The sequence below is a fragment of the Chlamydotis macqueenii genome, chromosome 1, assembly GCF_036417535.1.
Source record: "Chlamydotis macqueenii isolate bChlMac1 chromosome 1, bChlMac1.mat, whole genome shotgun sequence".
NCBI lineage: Eukaryota > Metazoa > Chordata > Aves > Otidiformes > Otididae > Chlamydotis > Chlamydotis macqueenii.
In genome coordinates this window covers 301,846-322,657 of record NC_141556.1, presented here as the reverse complement: position 1 = coordinate 322,657, position 20,812 = coordinate 301,846, and the positions used below count along the sequence as shown (strand labels likewise).

General features: G+C 50.5%; 1 protein-coding gene across 2 annotated transcripts; it reads right to left on the bottom strand.

Annotated features, from left to right (window-relative positions):
* Nucleotides 1-2,104: 2,104 nt before the first annotated feature.
* On the bottom strand, nt 2,105-18,748 carry LOC104485033 (hematopoietic lineage cell-specific protein). 2 transcript variants are annotated; one of them, XM_086743520.1, is made up of 15 exons: nt 18,667-18,748; nt 16,239-16,322; nt 14,400-14,473; nt 13,299-13,428; nt 11,963-12,073; nt 11,626-11,680; nt 9,450-9,560; nt 8,805-8,915; nt 8,101-8,156; nt 6,803-6,872; nt 6,426-6,562; nt 5,683-5,793; nt 5,009-5,318; nt 4,170-4,241; nt 2,105-3,791 (listed from the first exon to the last, which is right to left on the bottom strand). In XM_086743520.1, the coding sequence occupies exons 2-15, from the start codon at nt 16,320-16,322 to the stop codon at nt 3,655-3,657; spliced, it is 1,569 nt and encodes a 522-aa protein (XP_086599646.1). In that variant the 5' UTR covers nt 18,667-18,748; the 3' UTR covers nt 2,105-3,654. The 2 variants fall into 2 exon arrangements, with proteins under 2 accessions (XP_086599646.1, XP_086599655.1); XM_086743529.1 differs by having other exon boundaries at nt 5,683-5,790.
* Nucleotides 18,749-20,812: the final 2,064 nt, after the last annotated feature.

Below are 20,812 nucleotides of genomic sequence, written 5' to 3'. Positions count from 1 at the left end.
GCAACACCAGGGCTGCCGCAGTGTGCTGGTGTGGCACAAGTGCAGCACCGCTCGTCTGTGGGAAATCTTTGACAGCAGCAGTGTGCTTGGGGCTCTTGGCTCAGGCAGTGGCTGCTTGTGGCACACCACCATCAATTTTCTGACCCTCAGCACATTCACTGATGGCAGAATGGCCAAATCAAGCTAGAAACAAGGCTACAGTTCCAGGATTATGCCTCTATTTTGCAAGTGTCGTGCTGAGCTCAGCACAGGACCTGTTGCAGCTACACTGCTACCAGGGAACGCTGTAAAAGGCAAAATCCTGTGGCACCGGACAGGTACTGGCCTCTAGCAAGGCCACGAGCGCTGCCTCGGGGCTGCCAAGGTGCTGAGCCAGGCCCTGCAGGGACAAGCAGCAGTGTCATGGACTGCAGAACCTGGCCTCCGCAAAGGGGCCATCACGTCATCCTCCTCCCACACATGCTTTGGCATGAGCCTGGTGTCTGCTGGGTTCCCCCTGGCTGCCACTAAAGCTCTGTTGCATTTTGTACGTTAGCACAGCAGGCAGCAGTTTAACAGGCCACCGACTATTCTCAGCGCTTTGGTCAAACAGCAAGTCATCAGCACTGAGCTGTGAGATGGAATTGCTTAAACCCTCACCAGAAATGCTTGCTTTGCTTTGTAGCCATAAAAAAATCAAAATGCAGTTGTTCTGTGAGGTATGGCTATGGACAACAGTGGCTGAGTGCCAGCTGGTGACATGGGGCAGCCAGCTTCCTTCAGCTGCCACGGCCTCAGTTTAACCTCTTGCAGCAGCTCCTCAGCTGGGTCCAAGCGCACATGATAGCATGGGTGTTGGGGCAATCCCACTGCTGGCCAAATCTGCAGGCAGGTACACGGGAGCCAGCATTCAATGCCATGGCAGAAGCAGCCAGCCACCAGCACACAGGTCTGTGTGGGGAGGGAAGCTGGCACCGGCTCTGTGTGCAGGCGCCGGTGTTTCTGCAGCTGTGCCACAGAGCGGCACGTTGGCTGGATGGGGCCGAAACATGCTCTTCCACACCTCAGTTACAAAGCCAGTCTGTTCCCAAAGAAGCCTACTGGAGAGTCAAAAAATGGGGCTGAGGGACAAACACCTTGTTGGGAGCAGTTTGCCAGTTCTTCTTAGCGCACAACACACACTGATTTTATTCTTCAGGGAAAAAAGTGTTTCTGTAGCCCATATATTAGGATGGCCTGTTGCTCCTAGGTCGCGAGCCTCTCCACCAGCTCTACTTGCCATACACTCTTCTTGATTGTAAAAAAATATTGGAACAGCCTTAGTTCAGAGTCTCACTGAAGAGAGATAAGAGAGTCTGCCACAATGAGGCCCATTCTGGAGAGCCCTCTGGAAAGGAACATCAGGAAATAAAGGGTGAACTGCATGAGGAAAAAATACTGGGAAAGTTATTTCAGGGAAAAAAACCAAAACCAAAACCACATAACCCAAAAACCAACCAATCAAAAACCCAAACCAAAAACATCCAGAAAATTTACATTAAAATTTACGATTTCTAACCTGAATCACAGTTTGTCTTTCCCATGACTGACAGACACAGACTGTGATTTTCACAGTATCAAACACTGAGCAGGGATGCTCAGGTAGTACCTTCCAGGTAGTTCAGTCTTGTTGAAGCGCAGGACGGCCCAGAACCTACCTGTGTGCCGCACTTAACTCTTCAGCTGCCACAGCGGGACCCTCCGCACCCCTGCTGTGGGCAGCTGGCACTGCACTGGGGTGTGCTCCTGCAGTTTCTCACATGCTGGGGTACCCAGCATGTCCCCGATTTATTTCTATTGCACATACCACATAGGAACAACTCCTACAGTGGCATGTTGAGCATCCAGCCTGGAATATACTGGTTCAAGGGAGGGCTTCGGTTCGCATTGCATTATTACTGAATACTGCTTTGCACACTAAAAATAAAAAATTTCCTCGTGTCCTGCTTCCCACCTGCTCAGCCTTTTCCCCACATCTGTGATGAAGGAGGGCTGGACTCAGGGGCCTTCTGCACTGTGCAAGGAACTGAGCCTACAACAGACACAGGGGACTTGCTGGCACAGAATAAGCAGGATGCAATTTTAGTCAGGCCAGAACAGAAGTAGTTTTATTACTGCAGCCATGAGGGAGAGCACAGCACAGCAGTGACAGACACTGCGCATATGAACGCTGCTCAAACGGGACAGTTACAGAGTTTATATACCCTTAGGTTATGCAACTCATTCACCAAATTGGATCAGATAAGCAGGATATTGTAAATAACAATAGCATTCTTCAGATAAGGACGCCCTGGGCAGCACACCCCTTAACAAATAACTCACTCCTTTGTTAATTAAACTGGTGAGACCCTTACCTGTAAATATTTCTCAACTAGTGAGTCCTGCACAGGCCTGAGAGGTGTTCAGCATTTTACTGCCCCACTGGGGAGGCTCCACTGCAGGGACTCACACCGCCCAACAGTGGAGAGAACAGGCCAAGCCGAACGCTGGAAGGGGAACGGAGCTTTAGCACTGACTGCAGAGCGCACTGGAGCCCTTAGCCTATGAGAAGCTGTGGGGCTGCTCTTCCCACCTCACCGGCACATCTATGCTTATTTATACCGTCAGAGTAGTTAACAGGAAAAATGGAACTCTTAAAAATATGCTACTGCCTGTATCAAACAGCACTTACTCTGATTCATTTGATAGATTGAACGGATTTCCCTGGAACACTCCTCTGATGGGCTGCCTGGATGAGGACCAAGACAGTTATTAACATACTATTTATTAAGTGAAGCCTTTTAGTATTTTCCTCTTGCTCCAAGACAGATTTTCCAGAATAATTTTTCTCAGAAAATAATCTAATTTTTAAGCTTCCTTTTTCAAGGTTTACCCCAGAAATGCCGCATCTCCCAACAGCATTCTTGGCACACAGAGGAACACCAAGCAAGCAATCTTCTAGCTTAGCAAGATCATCTCACATTTTCATTGAGCCAGCACACACTTCTCTTGTTTAATGGAATAGCTCAATACAGCCAAGCTTGTGTCTCTGCGCAGGAAAAGTCAGCAGCATTCATTGTGATGGTCAAATGTTCCCAGGTCGCTGCCCTGGAATCTGCCCAGATAGACCAGGTTCATGTTCTTCTACTCCATGCTGCAAATACAGTTCATCCCGCAAGTGGAAACCCTTCTTGGGAACAACGGCAAGTTTGGTCTTCACAGTGTTCTTTTCCTTGACTCCTGGGTAGGATGAGATCCAGGGCCATAGCAACTTAAAAAGGTCCCATAGCTCATGCCCCTTCTGCCTGGACTGCATTAGAGTTGGTGTTTCTTTTCTGTGAATTGCCCTGTAGGGAACAGGAATGGACACACTTCTCCTGCAAGCTTGCTGGTTGACATGTTGGATAGTCTAGGTAGAAAAGACATCTTACATCACACTCACACGCTCTTAAACTGTCCCAACCATCTGGAAGTGGATGGGAACCAAAGACCTCTTGGATACAGGCCAAGACATTCCCTCGAACATGGACAGTTTGTTCCTTGAGATTTCTTGCATCTAGACACATCAGATTGAGCCACATTAAGCTAATAACATGTAGAAGGCTGAAGCAGAGAGAGGCAAAAGTTTGGAAGGAAGCAGCTTAGACAAGGCTGGTTTCACTGCAGAAGCTTCACATAATTTGCTGGAAAGAGGCCTACTTTGCCTCGGCACTGGCCCCGCCACCAGCCTTCATCTACCATCTCGATGTGTGTGATTGTGTCGTCAGGATCAAAAGAAATCTCATCATCTCCATCTGCAAAAATTGTTCAGAAAAGATAGTCACAATGCAAAGATAACCCCAGAGAGAGAGCTGGCTTTGCATCCCTTCTCCCAAGGCCCTTCCCAGCAGGAGAACATGGAACAAGCATCCTGAAAACCCTCAGAGTTCATCTCATCCAAACCCCCACCAAACAGCACAGAAAAAGCAGAGAAGGAGCAAGCCTTCACAGATGAAATATGAATCTTCTGTGTTACCACATCAGGTCTCTTTCTGCTTTCCAAGAGGAAGAAATTTAAACCACCAAGCCAAAATCTTTTCACCACTGCTGATGGTGTAAACCACCAACCTCCCTGTCGCACTGCCCCAGTCAGCTCCCAGTGCCTCTCCCCACAGCCTGGATGGCAGACTCACCTCCTTGGTAATCGTAGAGAGCCACTGCACAGGTCCCCGGGCTCTCCACCTCATAAACACTGCCTGTTTCCCCTGCAGAAGACAGGATGGGCAGATGAGAAAGAGGTTGAAAGCAAACATAGAGATCTGGTCAGTGCCACCTTCCACCTAGCTGTCAGCCTTGGGGTGAACCACATCCAAACCCTATCAACAGGGAGAGGTGCACCATGGCTCAAAGCAAGGTGTGACTTCTCTCCCCTTCTGCAAGGAGAGAGGTAGGGTCCTGATAGTTCATATTCTTCTCCCAAGAAAAAGGCTGGACATAACTCCAGCCTCTCCACTTACCATCTCCAGTACTAGTGAAGCTGTGAAGAAACATTAACAACCACCCAGTTAAGTGCTTGGAAGAAGACTACCCTTGCACTCCTCACACCCAGGAGACACCGCCAGATCAGGTCTCATGAGCACCAGCCATTTGACCAACAAGTTGAATTACAAGGGCACCCCCAGGCCTCAGTGCAACATTGGCAGTCACTTGCCAGTAAACAGTGCACCAAGGGAAAGAGCATCGGTCCGGGTCCAGCTTCTTCAGAGCCCATGGCAGCCCTCTGGTCCTGCTGCCTGAGTCCTGCTTCAGCCGAGATACCTGCTGCCTGGCCCAGCATCTTGTGCAGCTGATTTCACACCTTGAGCTGGGCAACAGAGTGGGAGATGACCAAGTCTCCGTCATAATGGGCTGCTACCCTGACCACAGTAGGCTTCAGGATACAAATTCCCTCTGGAATCTGTCCCATACATCCAGTGAGGTGAGCAGACAGATACAAGTTCCCCAAGACATGGGGTCTTCCATCAGTACTCACCCAGGTGGGGCTGGCTCTGGTTGGGCTCCTCAGGAAGGATCTCCTCATAGTCCTCACCTCCATCATCTCCATGGTCATAGATGGCATCCAGCTTTCCCAAGGATGCTGGCAGCTCTTCATAGTCATCACCTCCTTTGGTACTGTTACAGTAGTCAGAGGGCTCTGGCAGCTCCTCATAGTCTCCATCAATATCCAAACTTTCACTGTAGATGGGTTGATCCTGGCTGGGGATCTTGCACAGCTCTTCGCCCAGATCTGCTGGCCTTGGTGGCAAAGTGGGTGGTGTTTCCTCATTCTCCCTTTTTGCCTCCTGCCATGAAGTGAGAAAGTGACAGGAAAGTCACCTGCAGAGAATCCACTGCAGGCAGCTCTCCCATGACTGCACAGCACCCAACACAAGGGAGCCTGCTCCATTGCAGGTGCCTTTAGTGCTACCACGACACAAACAGAACACTCCATTTGCCTGCCACTTCAAGAGCCTGTCTCACGGTCCCTGTCTCTCCCATGTCCCGTCACCATCCCAACGTTCCCCCTCTCACTGCTTCCAAAGCCTCTCCCACGCTGTGGCTGCACTCCACTGCTTCTGGCAGGGCTGCCCACAAAGCACAGCCCCCTCCCAGGGGCGATTCCCTCTGCCCGCTCCCCTTCCTGGCTCTCCCCAGCTGCCTGGGCACCTGCTCTCCTTGTGACACAGGCCTGTCTCGGTCAGCACTCCCAGGTGCTTTAGCTGGAATGGTGGCAGGGGCTGCCTCTGTATGGTCCTTCTCTCTCTGTGGGATTTCCTGCTGGAGAAAAGTCATCAGATCCCCTCAATCTCTTTGAATGAGGTCCAGAGCAACATCCATTCCCAACAGAGCAACTCAGAAAATTTTCCTTCAGCTGAAATCTGTTCCAGCTCCCATAAACCTGTCCTACAGACTGGTAGTAGGACAGTCGCCAGTAGCAACTATGGGCTCCACAGAAAGTAGCCTCAAGGAGGGAATGTGTCAGGGAGTGCTTTATTGGTGAAACCTTCTCCGCACATTAAACGCTGCAACAGCACAATGTAGAAGGTCTTGTAACGCTGAGGGTTTGAGTGCAATCTCCAGTTCGGCAAACCCTGAATGCAGACTGCTTGGATGGCGATACTGGGGAGGTGCGATTGCACTGTCTGCCAGGCACTAGAGACAAGAAAGAGCCCAGGTCAAAGCACAGGGGGTCACGGCTGGGTGCAGGCTCATCCTGATCAGTGTGCTGAAACAGGGAAGACGCAGTGACAGCTGTGAAGTCCAATGGCAGCCCCTGGCAGTTACAGGGAAGCAGTTTAGGCAAGACATTACTGTAAAGACATCAGGTAGAAGGACATGGATCTGCCTGGCCCTGAGGAAAAGTCTGTTTCGCAAGCCTTGGGGCACACGGCACGATGGCCACAGCTCACCTTCTGCCGAGCCGCCTGGCACTCCCGAGCCTGCCGCCTCACCCGGTCCTTCTCTGCCTGCCTTCTGCTCTCCTCCTCTGCTGACTTAGCCATGTTTTCAAACTGTGACCGCAGGCTGCTGGTGCCACTGGCAGCTCCTGTGGAGAAGACAGTTGATCAAACCTGCCCAATGGCTCCCTTCCACCACCCCAAGCACCCAGGAGAAACCCAGACCTCTGCCTCTCCCAGAGAAACTTGCAGTTCAGCTACCTTCTCTCTCCCAACACAGGTTAAATCCACATCCCACCACAGCACATGCCTGCCAGTGTGCTGCCACAGAGGGACCATGAGACCCACAGCTTCCCACCAAGCCTACAGCTGGTACTCCGTTGTCTCACCTGCCTCCAGCGGTCTTGTTTTCTCATATGAGGAGGTGGGAGCTGCCATCTCGTTAAAGCCAGCAGCACTCTGCAAGAGGAAGTGAATGAAGCGTCCAGCTTCTTAGGCAAGGCCAGTGCGGAGATACCCTGCTGGCTTTGGCTACTGGTGACTGCAAGCTGTGCTCCCAGCTGTGTCTGTCCTCATCGGTACAACTGCCACAGCCCTGTGGAGGCTGCTGGCTGCAGTCCTGCTCTCCTGATGCCTCCCTGCACTGTGGGAGTGCCTGCTGCCCTCCAGCCAAAGGCAAGGGCTGTTCCTGCCAGAGGGGTGGCACTCCAAGTGTTGAAAAGGCTACGTGGAGGCAAGTGGGGGAGGCTGCACAGTGGCAAGACGACTGCTGCAGGGGACAGCAAGGCTGGGCATTCAAGGCAGAAGCACTCACTGCTAACACAGCAAAGAGCTGAGTGGATGCCAGGCAGTCAACCACTTCTTGAGGTCCAGGGACCTGATGCAACCATCCCCTGCAATCCCAGTGGCGTGAGGCATGGAAGCAGTTCCCCATTGGATGCATAGCTGCAGCTGCTTAACTGTGAAAAACGTGTCCCTTCAGTAGGTCATTGCCTGCAGTATGTGTATGCAGCCCTAAAGGCTGGAAAACATCAAAGAGAAAATGTGTGTGAACATCTGAGATCTCACTGGCTTTATGAGATGTGAAGAGATGGCTAAACTGGTGACAGCATCGATGGGGTGTTCACAGCAAAAAACAAAGTGAGACAGAGGGGGTTTATCTACTTTCATGAGAAAACTATTTCATACGAAAAGGAAACTGCAGGTAAGGTCCAGCTTTCAGACTAATTCAGCTACAGTCAGCGGAGCCCAGAGAGCAGCTCTGCTCTCCTTAAGGAAAACACACCTGAGCAGGCAAACAGCACTGCAAGCTCAGAAGCAGGTCTGCACAGCAGAGACTCGGACATGTTGTTTATTTAAATATTATTGTTGTTTATTTAAATATTTATTTAAATTGTTAAATTAAGGAGTCTCAGTGTGAGAGCTGAATCCTGAAGTTGGTGCTCAAAACTTTATCAAAGGGGCGATAAGATTGCCTGGTGGTATTTTATGCTCTACTCTGGAACAATGAATTCAGCACCACTCCAGTGCCTGAAAACCAGGCAAGCAAGAATGTGGGAACATGCCCAGATATCCCGTGCACTGAGCAGTGCAACTGCATCTCCACTGGGGAAGTCTCTTCCCTTGCAGCAGTGCAAAGAGCAGCGATTAGCAGGAAGCAATTGCAAGCTGCAGCATGCAGTCCTACCTTATCTACTCTGTCCTTCTGGACCCCGAAACGGCCTCCAAACCCCTTGGCATAGTCTGTATGGGAAAAAATGAGACTATTTTATAATATTTTATATTCCGTGTGCACCTTCAACTTTAGTATGCTGTGACCAGTGAAATGAGTTAGCTTTACCTGCATCTTAACACATATGGAACTAAACGGAGATAATACACGCAAAATGCTCTGACAGTAGCTTTTAAGGCTAATCCTTCATTCCTTTCAGTGAAGTGCACAGGTGTTCAGGGCTGTACGCTGGCCAATCTGCATCCAAGGCACTGGGGTCAGAAGCCAGTCAGGCCATTTGAGTACAATGTGGCCTTGTTCACGGAAGATGATAAACATACAGTAGTCAAGCCATTCCTCGAACCTGCTTTGCCTCATTCCACGTGCTCACCCTTTGAACAAGCTTGTGATCAGCAGCGTACCTCACAAGAGAAAGCACAGCAGAGTTGGGGAAGCCCGATTCAAGGACTTGCATTCAGTGTCCCCACTGATCCAAGCAGGCACCTGTTCTGACAGAGTTTACCCTTGTGCTTTGGGGGTTCACAATATCTCAGCTGCTCCACAACACGCTGTACACATTCATTTTTCAGGAGGTGGATCTCTGCCAAGGATGACCCACTAGCTCTAGATGTGTGTGCCCCAAGGAAATTGTGCTGCCACCTCTGGCAGCATTGCCCTACCTGTTTGGGATGCATGGGGTTGCACTTCTTCCTGATGGTCCCAACCAAGGGCACTCTTGTCCTGACGATCCCTCTGGACCCCAAACTTCCCACCAAAGCCCACAGTATAGTCTTCAGCCATGGGGATTCAGATTATGGCATGGAAGAGAACAGACAAGGGAGGGAAAGAGAAAAGCGGCAGCACTGTGAGCTCAGGCTGTTCTCACAGAGGCAATAGTTTTCCCTGCCCAGGACTTAGAGGAAGACATGGAGCAAGGCCAGATTTCCCCACCGGTGGCTGCAGCAACAGCCCTCCCTCCTCCCTGGGACATGTCACCTGCTATTAGCACCTGCCTGGGCTTCCCCTGCATGCTCCCTTTGGTGACCTACTGCCCAGGACATCCCTGTGCCCATAGAAATCTGCTGCTCCTCTTCATTTAGCCTGAACTTTTCTCAGCAGTTATGCACTGTGCAATGGCTTTCCCCACCTGCCCCATTCCCTTGCTGTGGGCAAGTGGGCAATGGGCACCCAATAGTGCCTCGCAGCTTTTCCACCATTCATGCAGCAGATTGCAAAAATCAAGCATAGTGCCCCACAGCCCCAGTGGGCACAGTCCCAGGCTCTGGTCCTGACACTGTGTGCTGCACTGGGTTCCCCTAGCTCACCTTTCTGAGAGTCGTGCTTCTCTGCCTGGCTCTTGTAGTCAAATCCCACTGCTGCTTTGTCCACCTTGTCCCTCTCCACACCGTAGCGGCCACCAAAGCCCTTGGAGTAATCTGAGGTTGTGCACGGAGTGAAATGCTGCCCCGAGCATGGGACTGGTGAGGGGAGGGGGTAAAGAAGGGGAGTGGCACTGGGGAGGAGCACCAGAGCGGAGGAAGAACAGCAGGGATGACGGAAGACACTAGAAAAGGCAAGGAGTTTGGAGGGGACAGAGTGGATGGCAGGAAGCACTATGAGGGTCCATGGGAACGGGTGCACAGGCAAGCGTGGGTCATGGCAGCATGAGAGCCTGAGGGCTGTAGGCAGCAGGAGACACAGCAGGCCAACAAGGCAAGGAAGAAAAGCGACATGCTAAGGGCAGCTGGGGAGGCAGTGGGAGCTCAGCCACCCAAGGACACAAAACCAAGGCAAGACTTGGGCGCTGACAGCCTGGGCATCCACCCACTCACACATCTCCAGAGCAAGGATTTCAACCTGTGGGCTGCCAGTCTCTGAAAAGGTCTGTATATAAGTATACTGAGCCCTTGAAAGTACAGAAGAAACTGTAAACTTTTGTTGTACGGTTTACATTTGCTGTAATGGAATCTCAACTTTGGTAAGGAAACCACTGACTCTGGATGTTGCAGCAAAGGCTGAAACCCACATTTCTGGAGACATGCTCCAGCTCTCCCCCTCAGACTGTCTCTCGCGTGCTGAATCGTTATCGAGGCATAGCACATCTTCCTTACATCTCTCCTTTTTCCATCTTCTAAACTAGCAATGTGTTAACTACTTCAACTGTGTTCAGTTACTCTCTCAGGAATACCTTAGTATTGGCTGATGTCCTAAGAAATTTCAGCCTGCTAGCTGTACAGAGACACTTCCTTTCAGAGACCTGGTCTGCCAGCTCTGGCTCCAAATCCCACCCTTCAGAAGGAGTAAACCGCTGTCACCTTTCTTTGTTCCCTGACCCTATTCTCACAGGTCTGCATTTCACAGGAATGAGGTGGGGCTTCTCCAGCAAATTCAGCTTTATCAACCCATAAAGACTGTGATCTAAAGAAATATGCTTAAAAACATTTTGTATTCAAGAATGACTCTCTCTTTCACAGAAGCTCAGTCACTTAAGGACGAATCTGTAAGTCTTAGAAATTTCTTAAACTTATCTCAATTAAACGATTATTTACCCATTAGGCCATTATGAAATGGACCTTTTAGGATGCCGTTTTCAGCAAATATAGATTTTATAGCCACCTTGATGCTGGAGTTTCCAGTACAGATACATTTTTATGAAAAACAATCTGAACTCCTTACCCTACTTCTAACATTTTCATTTTGTCCTGAGTGATTTCTGTGGTTTTACACAGCCTGATGAATTTCTGTATCTACAATGTAGTATACAATCTCTTATACAGGAATATGTTAATGTAGCATAACTGCATCTGGTTCATTAATTTAAGATCAGCCAAAGATCTTCCTTCTTTTATAGTTTCCTCTGAAATTAACATGATTCAGTTCTTTTCTTGGTAATGCAGTATTTCTCACATTTATCTGAAACAGTAACAGACCTTGCCTTCTCATCTTCTTTTGGTTGTAGAATATTTAAAATATCTTTGGTTTCAGTTTCTGCAATGGTTCTAATTAATATAGCTGCTTGTATGAATACGTCAAAGTTTGATTAAACAATCGTCAGAATTCTGCAAAAGTTTGGGTGCCATCTAGGCTTTTGTTTCCATATCCATTGTTGTGTTTTTTCTCATATGCCACTTTTTCAGAAATCACTTCTCATGTCTTACAGCGCTCGGGTTCCCTCTGGAGCAGTTGCTCAGAAGAACATTTCGAGGAAAGGGAGCATCAGCTATCCATCTGGAGTGTGTGTGGAGGTGTCTTCTCTGCTCAGCCATGGAGTGGTTTCCATCAAAGCAAAGCATAAAGACAAGCGGAATGTACAACAGAAGGGTAGACAGGACAGCAGGGAATAGGGGCCACAAGGGTGACTGACTGGGAACAGGAATCTGAAAGAAGTGACAGGAGGCGGATAACAAAGGAGACTGTGCCACAGCAGACAGCACAGGATATTTGGGAGCAGAACAGAAGCTGTGCAAAGTGTCAAAGGGCAACACATGCCCATGGACTTGCCTTTCTGGGATGAATGCTTCTCCACCTCACCCTTGTATTCAAAGCCCAGTGCTGACTGGAAGAAGAAGGGGAGGAATGTCAGTTGTCTTGAGGGCCAAGCCAGTCTCACCCACCCTCCTCTAGGGGCTGGGCTGGGCCCCTGCTCCCTGTCTTGTGCTGTAACACGCAGGCGCCTGGCCACTCCTCGGCGGGTACAGGCCTCCTCAGCCTCTCACATCAGCCCTGCTGTCCACGTGGCAGCACGCCCAGGAACGGCCCCGCCAAGAGCCCATGCACCCCAGGTAAGAGGGCCACAATCCTGACCCCACACTGGGGTCAGCTGCCCTGTCCAACACACCTTGTCAGCTCGGTCCCGCTGGACTCCATACTTTCCCCCAAAGCCCTGGGCTGCATCCGTCTGCGATGAGTGCTTCCCAACATCAGCAACGTACTCATGGCCCACTGCGCACTAAGAGAGACAGCTTGATGTGAGCACCCACAGTCAGACTGGCAAGGTGGACACAGACATAGGCACCTCACAGCTGCTCTGCCTCACTGCTGACACGCTTGCAGCCACGAGATGACAGGTCCCAGTTGACCGTGCTGGTGGCAGCAATGCCTTCCGCACAGGCTTCGCCAATACCAGCTCTGCTCTGAGACTTGTGATGCAGCTTCAAGGGCAGCCATCCCACACAACCGGCCCCACTGCCAGCTCATCACACAAACCATGGGATGCTGAATATCTGCTACTCCCAAATGCCAGTGAAGAGAGCAGTGGATAATCACATGGGAAAACTGAGGAGAAAAGTGCAGATAAGCATGCACAACTGAAAACCCACAGGCAGTAGGTTTGGCACCTGCTCCCTATTTTCTGTGTCTGAGAGAGTCAGCAGACCTGTCTGGGATCACTCTTTACGTCTGCCACAGCCCAGGCCAGGGTCCCGCTGCTCCTTGCAGGAGGTGGTGTGGGCACGAATTGCACGCACTCCTCAGAAGGGCCAGAGGCTGAATGCTTGCAACACCGTGGTAAGACTGCTCAAAGGTTGAGGAGCTGCTCAATAAAAACATCTTAACTCTCCTCTAACAGAAGGGTCTGAGCATGGCTGCTCCATTTTGGCCTCTTGGAAATGTCTGTTTCTCACCCTGCCATCCTGGTATCATGCACACCCACGGTGACTCCATATATTGCATGCTACTGCAATCTTACAATCTCACTTCTGGAAAAGAAGATGTATTAAATGCTGAAAGGTGCAGGAAGAAGCGTGGTGATGATTATCAGAAAACGTAAAACAGATTTGATGTGGGAACAGAGAATATGAACTGGGCTTCTTCCTGGGGAGATATGACAGAGGTCTGTAACGGAGAATGTGAGGAGGGAATTACTATTCACTAGTTCTCTAAGCACAAGTAGGGGGGCACCTAATTTAATTGTTACACAGCAGGTTTGGAACAAGCCACAGAAAGTCCTTCTTCACAGCTAAGGGGAGTGTTGCAAGGAAGTTGTAGAGACAAATTACATAAATGCGGCCAAACAGATCCTGGAGACAGATTATGGGCCAGGTAGATGTGTGAATCTGCGCAGCCATGCCAGGTCTCCATTCCCTCCCTTCAGGATCAAGCCAGACAACAGGGATGCTCTTTCCAAGAAAAATACTTTTCCGCTGGGGCCCAAGGGAGCCCCCTACAACTGTTACCTTATCCATTCGGTCCCGCTCTGTTCCAAATTTGCCCCCATAGCCATAGGAGGCCTTGGGGCCAGTCTCCAACTCCTTCTTCTTGATGACCTCATGTTCCTCTGACACCTTGTTCCTCAGCTGATGGATGCTGGTGAGACAGACAGAGTCACGGCAAGCCGGGATTGTGCAGACCCATGCAGCCATCTGGAGTATCTCTGTGCCACTGTACCAGCTAGAGCCCAGCACAGAGCAGGACATAAACCCATGGCCAGCTGCCACCGCGTGCCCACGCTGCGCCCCTCTGCGTGGCAGCCCCACCCGTGCAGCCACTGCGCTGTGGCAGGAGGCGATGCTACCCAGGGGCTGGCAAAGGACCTGGAGCAGGAGGGTCCGCAGGCGCATGCAGCCCCACCCTGCAGCCCCTTTCAGGGCTACGCTGTCGAGCCCACGCTTTCCTTTTCCCGTGCGCTGCGCTGCGACACACTGTGCAGGGCAGTGCCGGGGTGGCCCGAGGGAGCTGCTGGCCTGCCAGCTTTGGACAGGGAAGGAGCAGCGAGCCTTTGCCACGGGGACTGCCGCTGCCTGGAGGTACCTCGCAGCCCCACAGGCGGCTGTGAATTTTGCCTCTGCAGCAAAAGAATCTCAAACCAAGAGCCCGCACGCAGCCGGCAGAGCCCAGGGCGCGGGTGGCAGCGCGGCCCCAAGCCGCTCCTCGCCCGGGGCGAGGCCTCCGCTCCCCTGCCGCCCCGCTGCTTCCTGGGGCCGGCGGTGTGCCCCAGGCGAGGAGCCCCACGCCAGGGGCCCAGCCCCAGCGCCCCGCAGCCCGCTCCGCCACGGCGGCTCCCTCGGCCCCGCGCCCCCGCCGGGCAGCGCGGGCGGAGTGCGGGACGGCGAACCAGCCCCCACCCCGCCGCGGGCCGCTCCGCCCTGCGGGCCCTGCCGCGCGCCAGCCCGTATTCCCTAATTTGGCTGGTTTCGGCCGGCGCTGCCGCCTGCCCTCCCCTCGCGGGCCGCCGCCGCGATAACGGCCCGCCCGGAGGTGCCGATCCCCCGACGCCCTCGGAGCCGCCCGCCCGCCCGCCCGCCCGCAGCCCCACGCGTCCCGCCGGCCGCACTCACTCGATGTGCTCGGCGCGTCCGGAACCCTCGATGGTTTTGGCTCCCCAGCGCTGCTCCTTCTCGGAGATGTCGTTCTGCAGAGCGAACCGCAGCCGTCAGCGGCCGGCGGCAACCGCTCGCCCCAGAGAAACGGGGCTCGGCCCCTCGGCCCCCTGCCCCCCGCCCCTCCGGCGAACGGCGCTCGAGCGAGCGAGGACGACCCGGGCCGGGGCGGGCGAAGAGACGAGGGGGGCTCCCGGGCACGGACGGGAAGGGAGCGGCGGGCAAGGCACAGCGGGGCCGGCCGGGGGTCCCGGGCGCCCCATCCCCGCCGGCCGCCGGCGTCGTGCGGGGCCGGGCGGACGGGGATGGCGGGTCCGCGGCCCGGGGCTACGGAAGGCTCCGTCCCGCTTCCTCGGGGAGGAGCTAGCAAACAAAAATGCTGTGGAAATTTTTTTTTTTAGGGAAATATGGGAAGAGCACTGAAGTCAACGTTTCACTCAAGGCCGAGTGTTCTCCCTCAGCTTTGTCACGACGGCACTTTTGTCTTCTTTTTGGAAGGTCTGAACATGTGTTTGATAAATTGAAGCATCAGTACACTCTTTCCTAATATAAGGTAAAGCTAAAAATACTTATATACAAAACAGAATTTAAAAAATAATACAAAGTCTTATTCAGGCTTATTCTGAATGCTGCCACAAATAGAAGAAATGAAGTAAAAAAAAATAATTTTGAGAGCATAGAATTTTTAAAAAGCATTAATAATTTGGAACTTTGAGGGGAGGACTTTCTGTTCTGTCACAAACCAGAATTTCTAACTGGAAATAACTAGGCAAGGCTGAACCTCGAAAACGTAGGATTCTTGTGTAACAGAAAAGACTGTCCATCAAGAAACTATCTTGGAAAGGAAACCAAAATCTCAACAGAGCTCAGAGACCTGTGGCTGTGAAGTATGGCTGGTGCTCCCTGGCACCAGGAGGAGCAGGACTTTTGCTGTGCTATGTGCTCCTAAGAAGTTTAAAAAAAGGGTATGAAGAATGAGATGTCAGTCTTGAGACAGTAAAATACTGTGTACGTTAACCAAACACAGGAGACAAAGCGATGCAGAAAAATCTCATGATGCCAAATCAGCGGGTGGTAACATTGTAAGTGAAGGTTAATGTTAATAAGTACAAAAGTAAACCATATGGAAAAAACCTAAAATCCTAATTGTATCTGCACAACAATGGTTCCAAAATATTTGCCATTCAGAAAGGAGTACAAAATACGGAATTATGTAGAAGAGTAGCAAATACAGAATTGTCCAAAAAACCAAAGTGCGAGTGACTTATTAGGAAAGGAATAGAGAATCAAATAGAAAATGAAAATCATGACACTGTACGACTGCACGGGATTCCCACAGGCTGAACCCTTCTAGTCTGTCACCATCTCACCTAGAGAATTGGACTAGGCTGGAATCCTGTACAAATGCAAACAGTGTGGGAAAGAGAAAATGTAAGTCTTAGCTATTTCTTGTAAGGTTAAGTTGTGGTGAGGACTCAGTGAAGTTACCAAGGGAGCGGGTTTAAAAGAAAATAAATATTCTGTACTCCTTAAACGATATTACTTATCATCAGATGTGGGGTACACTGATGTAGGAAGTTCTGGAGACTAAACGTAGATATGGGTCAGAAATGGCTAAGACTGATGACCTGACAGTACCTGCGAGGGGCTGGTGGGACTTGGCCGATCCCGCACAGCCAGCAGTGCTGCATGCCATGCCTCACCCAGAGCCTCGGCACAGCTGACCAGTATATGCCTAGGGCTAGTGAACCCTTCCCACCACCAGCAGTATTATGGATTATCACACTGGACACTCACCACGAAGTCAGGGTCTGTGTCCCAGTCGTCTCCCTGAGCCTCAGTCTTCACTGACACATCATGTCCCACGACTGCTTTCCACATCTGCACCAACAGGACACGGTATCACCCAGAGCCCAGCACATGGGCACTGCTGGCTCATGGCCATGGGCATGTCGGACCACAGCACTGTCCCTTGCAGGACATCTGCCCTGCTGATCTATCTGTCCCTCATACAGCACAGGGCACCCCAAAACAGCTACTCTTGAGCCCCAGCACCTCTTTCACCAAAACACACAGGGATTTTAGGCGTCAACCACAGTCTTCATGGACACTGACTCCACAGTTAAAATGTACACCTTACTTTAATGTAAATTAGTGCTAGCATCCAACTACCAGATTCTGCTTTTCCAACGCACATTAGTTTTCTGTGCTGTGGGAGAGCATCCCCCGCTTTAACCTCCCTTCTGTTAAGTACAGTCACGGCACACCACCACAGGGCATGGCTTGCTCTGCCGCCATCACACGATTACTGGGGTTGGACTCCTCCAGTCTCTTGTCTGTTTTCCAGTCACTTTTAATCACTGCCTAGCGTGCTACAGAAGGTTCAGAGAAAAGATGTGTGCTGGTCTGACAGTGCTGGTAGAGTACGCTGTGTGGCGTTTGTGTCTGTCATATGGTAAAAACAGGAAATGGGGCTAAAACCTGTAAGCGTGCACGGCTGAAAAGGCTGAAGCTGTGGTGGTATGGTTTGTACAGGCTGTCCAAAGGGGCCCAGAGGAAGTGATAGGCCCAGGAAGAGGAAGTTAAAGAAAAGAAATGTGAAGTCTAAAACTCCTGCATTTTATTTTGAAGGTGACCGTGAAAAAATTTAGAATCATAGAATGGTTAGGGTTGGAAGGGACCTTTAAAGGTCATCTAGTCCAACCGCCATGCCAGGAGCAGGAAAGATGGAGAAGCCCCTCCCAAACAACAGTTTCTACAAAATGAGAGACAGAAGAAAGATTGCATGACTTGCCTGCCCCTACACAACAGAGCAATCATTCTCAGTAGAGCTCTCGCATCCCACCACCTGTTATTGCCTGTAGTGTCAAGGAGCCACAAATTTTTCTTACTGTTGCCCAAAGCATCTTTTCACTGGGGCAGAGAGAAAGCCTGAACAGAATGTGCAGCAAAGCCTGGGCTGCTGAGCCCTGTTTCACATCACTGCAAACATCAGCTAACAAGTGGGAAGAGAACTGCTTTGCGATGGATCTTCATTTAACAGCACACTTTTATTACGTGCTTCTCAACAGCACTAACCCCGCAATCCCACAGCCGTGCAGTAGCTTACGAACTGGCCCCAAGTGCCAGGATAGTTGCTTTCTGTGCAAGCAAAATGTTTATGTTGAACAAGTAATTAACTGCACAACTCAAAAAGCTGTAAATAACCCTCCAGTTCCATACACTGCACTGTTCAGTTCAGTTTCAAGCCGCCCTTACCGATTGTCTGGAGAATCAGCACTCTCAGACCAGGGAGCAAAGACAACAGAAAGTAAAAGAGCACAGCAGGGTTGAGTCTTTCTTTTGTTACGCAGAAGCCAGATAGTTAGCTAAGGGAGAGGAGTAGGACCAAGGCAGATTTACTGTGAGGATCAGGCTTTAGGCCTTCCCCAGGCTCCTTCAGGGGAAAAAAAAAGAAGTTCTCATACTCCAGAACACAGCAGGTCTGGGAGATCGTCTGCTGTGCCTGTGTGCACTGACAGCAACCGTATGACAAAGTGAACATAGCTAATGGCAAATAGAAGCAGAAGCAGCAGGAAGGCTCATGTGAACAATATAGCACAATCTAACAGTAACTTTAATCTCCTTCTCCCCTCCTTAATTTATTACCATCTCTCACTCCAAAGATTTTTGAAGTTTGTGGCTCGTTTTTGTTAATGATAAAACAGCAGCAGTAATTAGCCAGCACAGGACCGGGCAACTGGGCAGCTACTTGAGCAGCTCGCTCAGATGCACATGGTCCAGCGTTTTAAATCCTGCTGTAAAGGGTTCTTGGCCACCTGCTCTCCAAAGCCACCCACCATGCCTCTTGGGAGCCGTGATTAACCACAGACTGTAGTCACACCACAGAGCTCCAGACACACTCTATAATGAGAACTATCAGCCAGAATAGCATCTCAACCCTTTAGTTTGCCCCATTTTTTCCCCCTGAAAAGCATCCGCTACAGCACAAATACAGGGCTACACACAGCACAGTCGTGCTGGTTGATTTGGAAATGGGGTTCTTTGGAGCCTCAAACACAAGAGCAACAACAATGACCAAAAAACCGACTGAAAAGCAAATGCCGAGCGCTACCAACTCACTCATGCGGAGTTAGGAAGGAGTTCTCTTTGCCCACCAAAACCCTACATTTTTTTTGTTGTAGTTTCTCACTTTCCACTCTCAAAACCCACTCAGCTTTCTTACCTTACAAGGCTCAGAGGCTGCTGCTGGCAAAGTGCTGCGTTTTGCTCAGGCACCTGTTGCAAGCGACAGCTTTTGGCTTGCTGTGTGCTCCGAGTTCCTGTTTTACTTTCCGCTATCTTCACTTCCTGCGTCCCAGCCCCCAGCTCTGCTCAAGTCGTGAGTACCAAAACCTGCCCTGGCGCGCTCCAGTTCCCTTGCATGCTGCCTGTGCTCTGGGACGCTGACATGCTGGGGACACAAATTGCTGACTCCATGAGCAGCACTCGATGGGACACAATTACATTTCTTAGTGTGCAAAACCAGATTGGGATCTCCATTTTAATCTCTTCCACAAAATCATTCTGCCATAAAAGTACAAAAAAAAACAACAGGCTGAAGCCCCTAGACTTGATGATTACAAACGGATTCAAAGAAAGCAAGCTGCTGCTTACAGAACGTGTTATGAAATTTGACTCACTACTTTACAGCACAATTAAAAAATACATATAAACATGCACAGACATGCACACACATATATATACATACATGACTGAAAGCTCTTTCAGGACCAGGGGAAAAAAAAATAGCTTGAAATAAGAAGATGGAAAGTATGTAGTTAAAGAACCCTAAGCTCTTACGGAGCAAACTCTTTGGTACATTGCTTACTGGTGGGAAGTGCACAACTTTGAAATTAGCAGCATGAATCACACTAGTTTGTCACTAGATAAACATCTCAAACCAAAATAACCTTCTTTCTGAATGAGTCAAGTGAAGCAAGAAAAGCTCCTAGAGCAGTCATTTCTATTTGACACAATGGCAAGATACATAGATCTTAGAACACAGTAGAATAGTTCATTGGAAGCAACCTACAAAAATCATCTGGTCCAATTGCCTGGCCACTTCAGGGCTGGCCAAAAGTTAGAGCATGTTGTTAACGGCGTTGTCCAAATGCGGCATAAACACTGGCAGGCTTGGGACATGGACCACCTCTCCAGGAAGTGCTCTTCCAGGGTTTGACCAGCCTCTCAGTAAATAAATGTTTCCTAATTTCATGTCTGGATCTCCTCTGATACAGCTTTGAACTATTCCCACAAGTCCGATCACTGGATCCCAGGGAGAAGAGCTCAGCACCCCCCTCTCCACATCCCCTCCTCAGGAAGCTGCCGAGAGCAATGAGGTCGCCCTTCAGCCTCCTTCTCTCCAAACGAGACAAACCCAAAGTGCTCAGCTGCTCCTCATAGGACATGCCTTCCAGGCTTGTCAGCAACTTCATTGCCCTGCTCTGGACGCATTCAAGGACCTTTAGCATTCTTTTTAAATGGTGGGGCCCAGCACTGCACACAGTATTTGAGGTGAGGCCGCACCAGCGCTGAACACAGCGGGACAGTCCCCTCTCCTGCCCGGCCGGTCACGCTGTGTGTGGTGCGCCCCGGGGTGCGGTTTGCCCTTTTGGCTACCAGGGCTCACTGCTGGCTCCTGTTGACCCTGCTGCCCACCGGCCCCCCCAGATCCCTTTCTGCAGGGCTGCACTCCAGCCGCTCCTCTCACAGTTTATACTTGTACGTGGCATTACTCCACCCCAAATGCAGAATCTGGCATTTGGTCTTGGTAAATTTCATGCCGTTGATGATTGCCCGATGCTCCAATCTGTCTAGATCCCTCTGCAAAGCCTCTTGTCCCTCAGATGAGTTCAGAGCACCTCCTAGTTTATTATCACCAGCAAACTCCTGCATCCCGATCATTGATAAAAATATTGAACAGAACTGGCCCCAGAATCGAGCCCTAAGGAACACTCCAGATGAGTGGTTGCCAGCCAGGTTAGCCCCGTTCACTACAGCGCTTTGAGCCTTGCCATTCAGCCAGTTCTTCACTCAGTGCACTGCGTACCTGATTATGTCGCAGTTCGGCAACTTGTCCAGAAGGATGCTGTCAGGGACAGTATCAGAAGTCTTACTAAAATGAAGAAAAACTACATCCACTGTCTTCCCTTCATCCACTAGGTGGATCATAGGACCTTATCATAGAAAGATATCAAATTAGTTAAACAGGACTTTCCTTTGTGAACCCATGTTGACTGTGCTTGATGATGGCATTGTTCTTTAAATGTCTTTCAATAGCACCCAGTATGGCCTTCTCCATATTTTTTTCAGGAACTGAGGTTAGACTA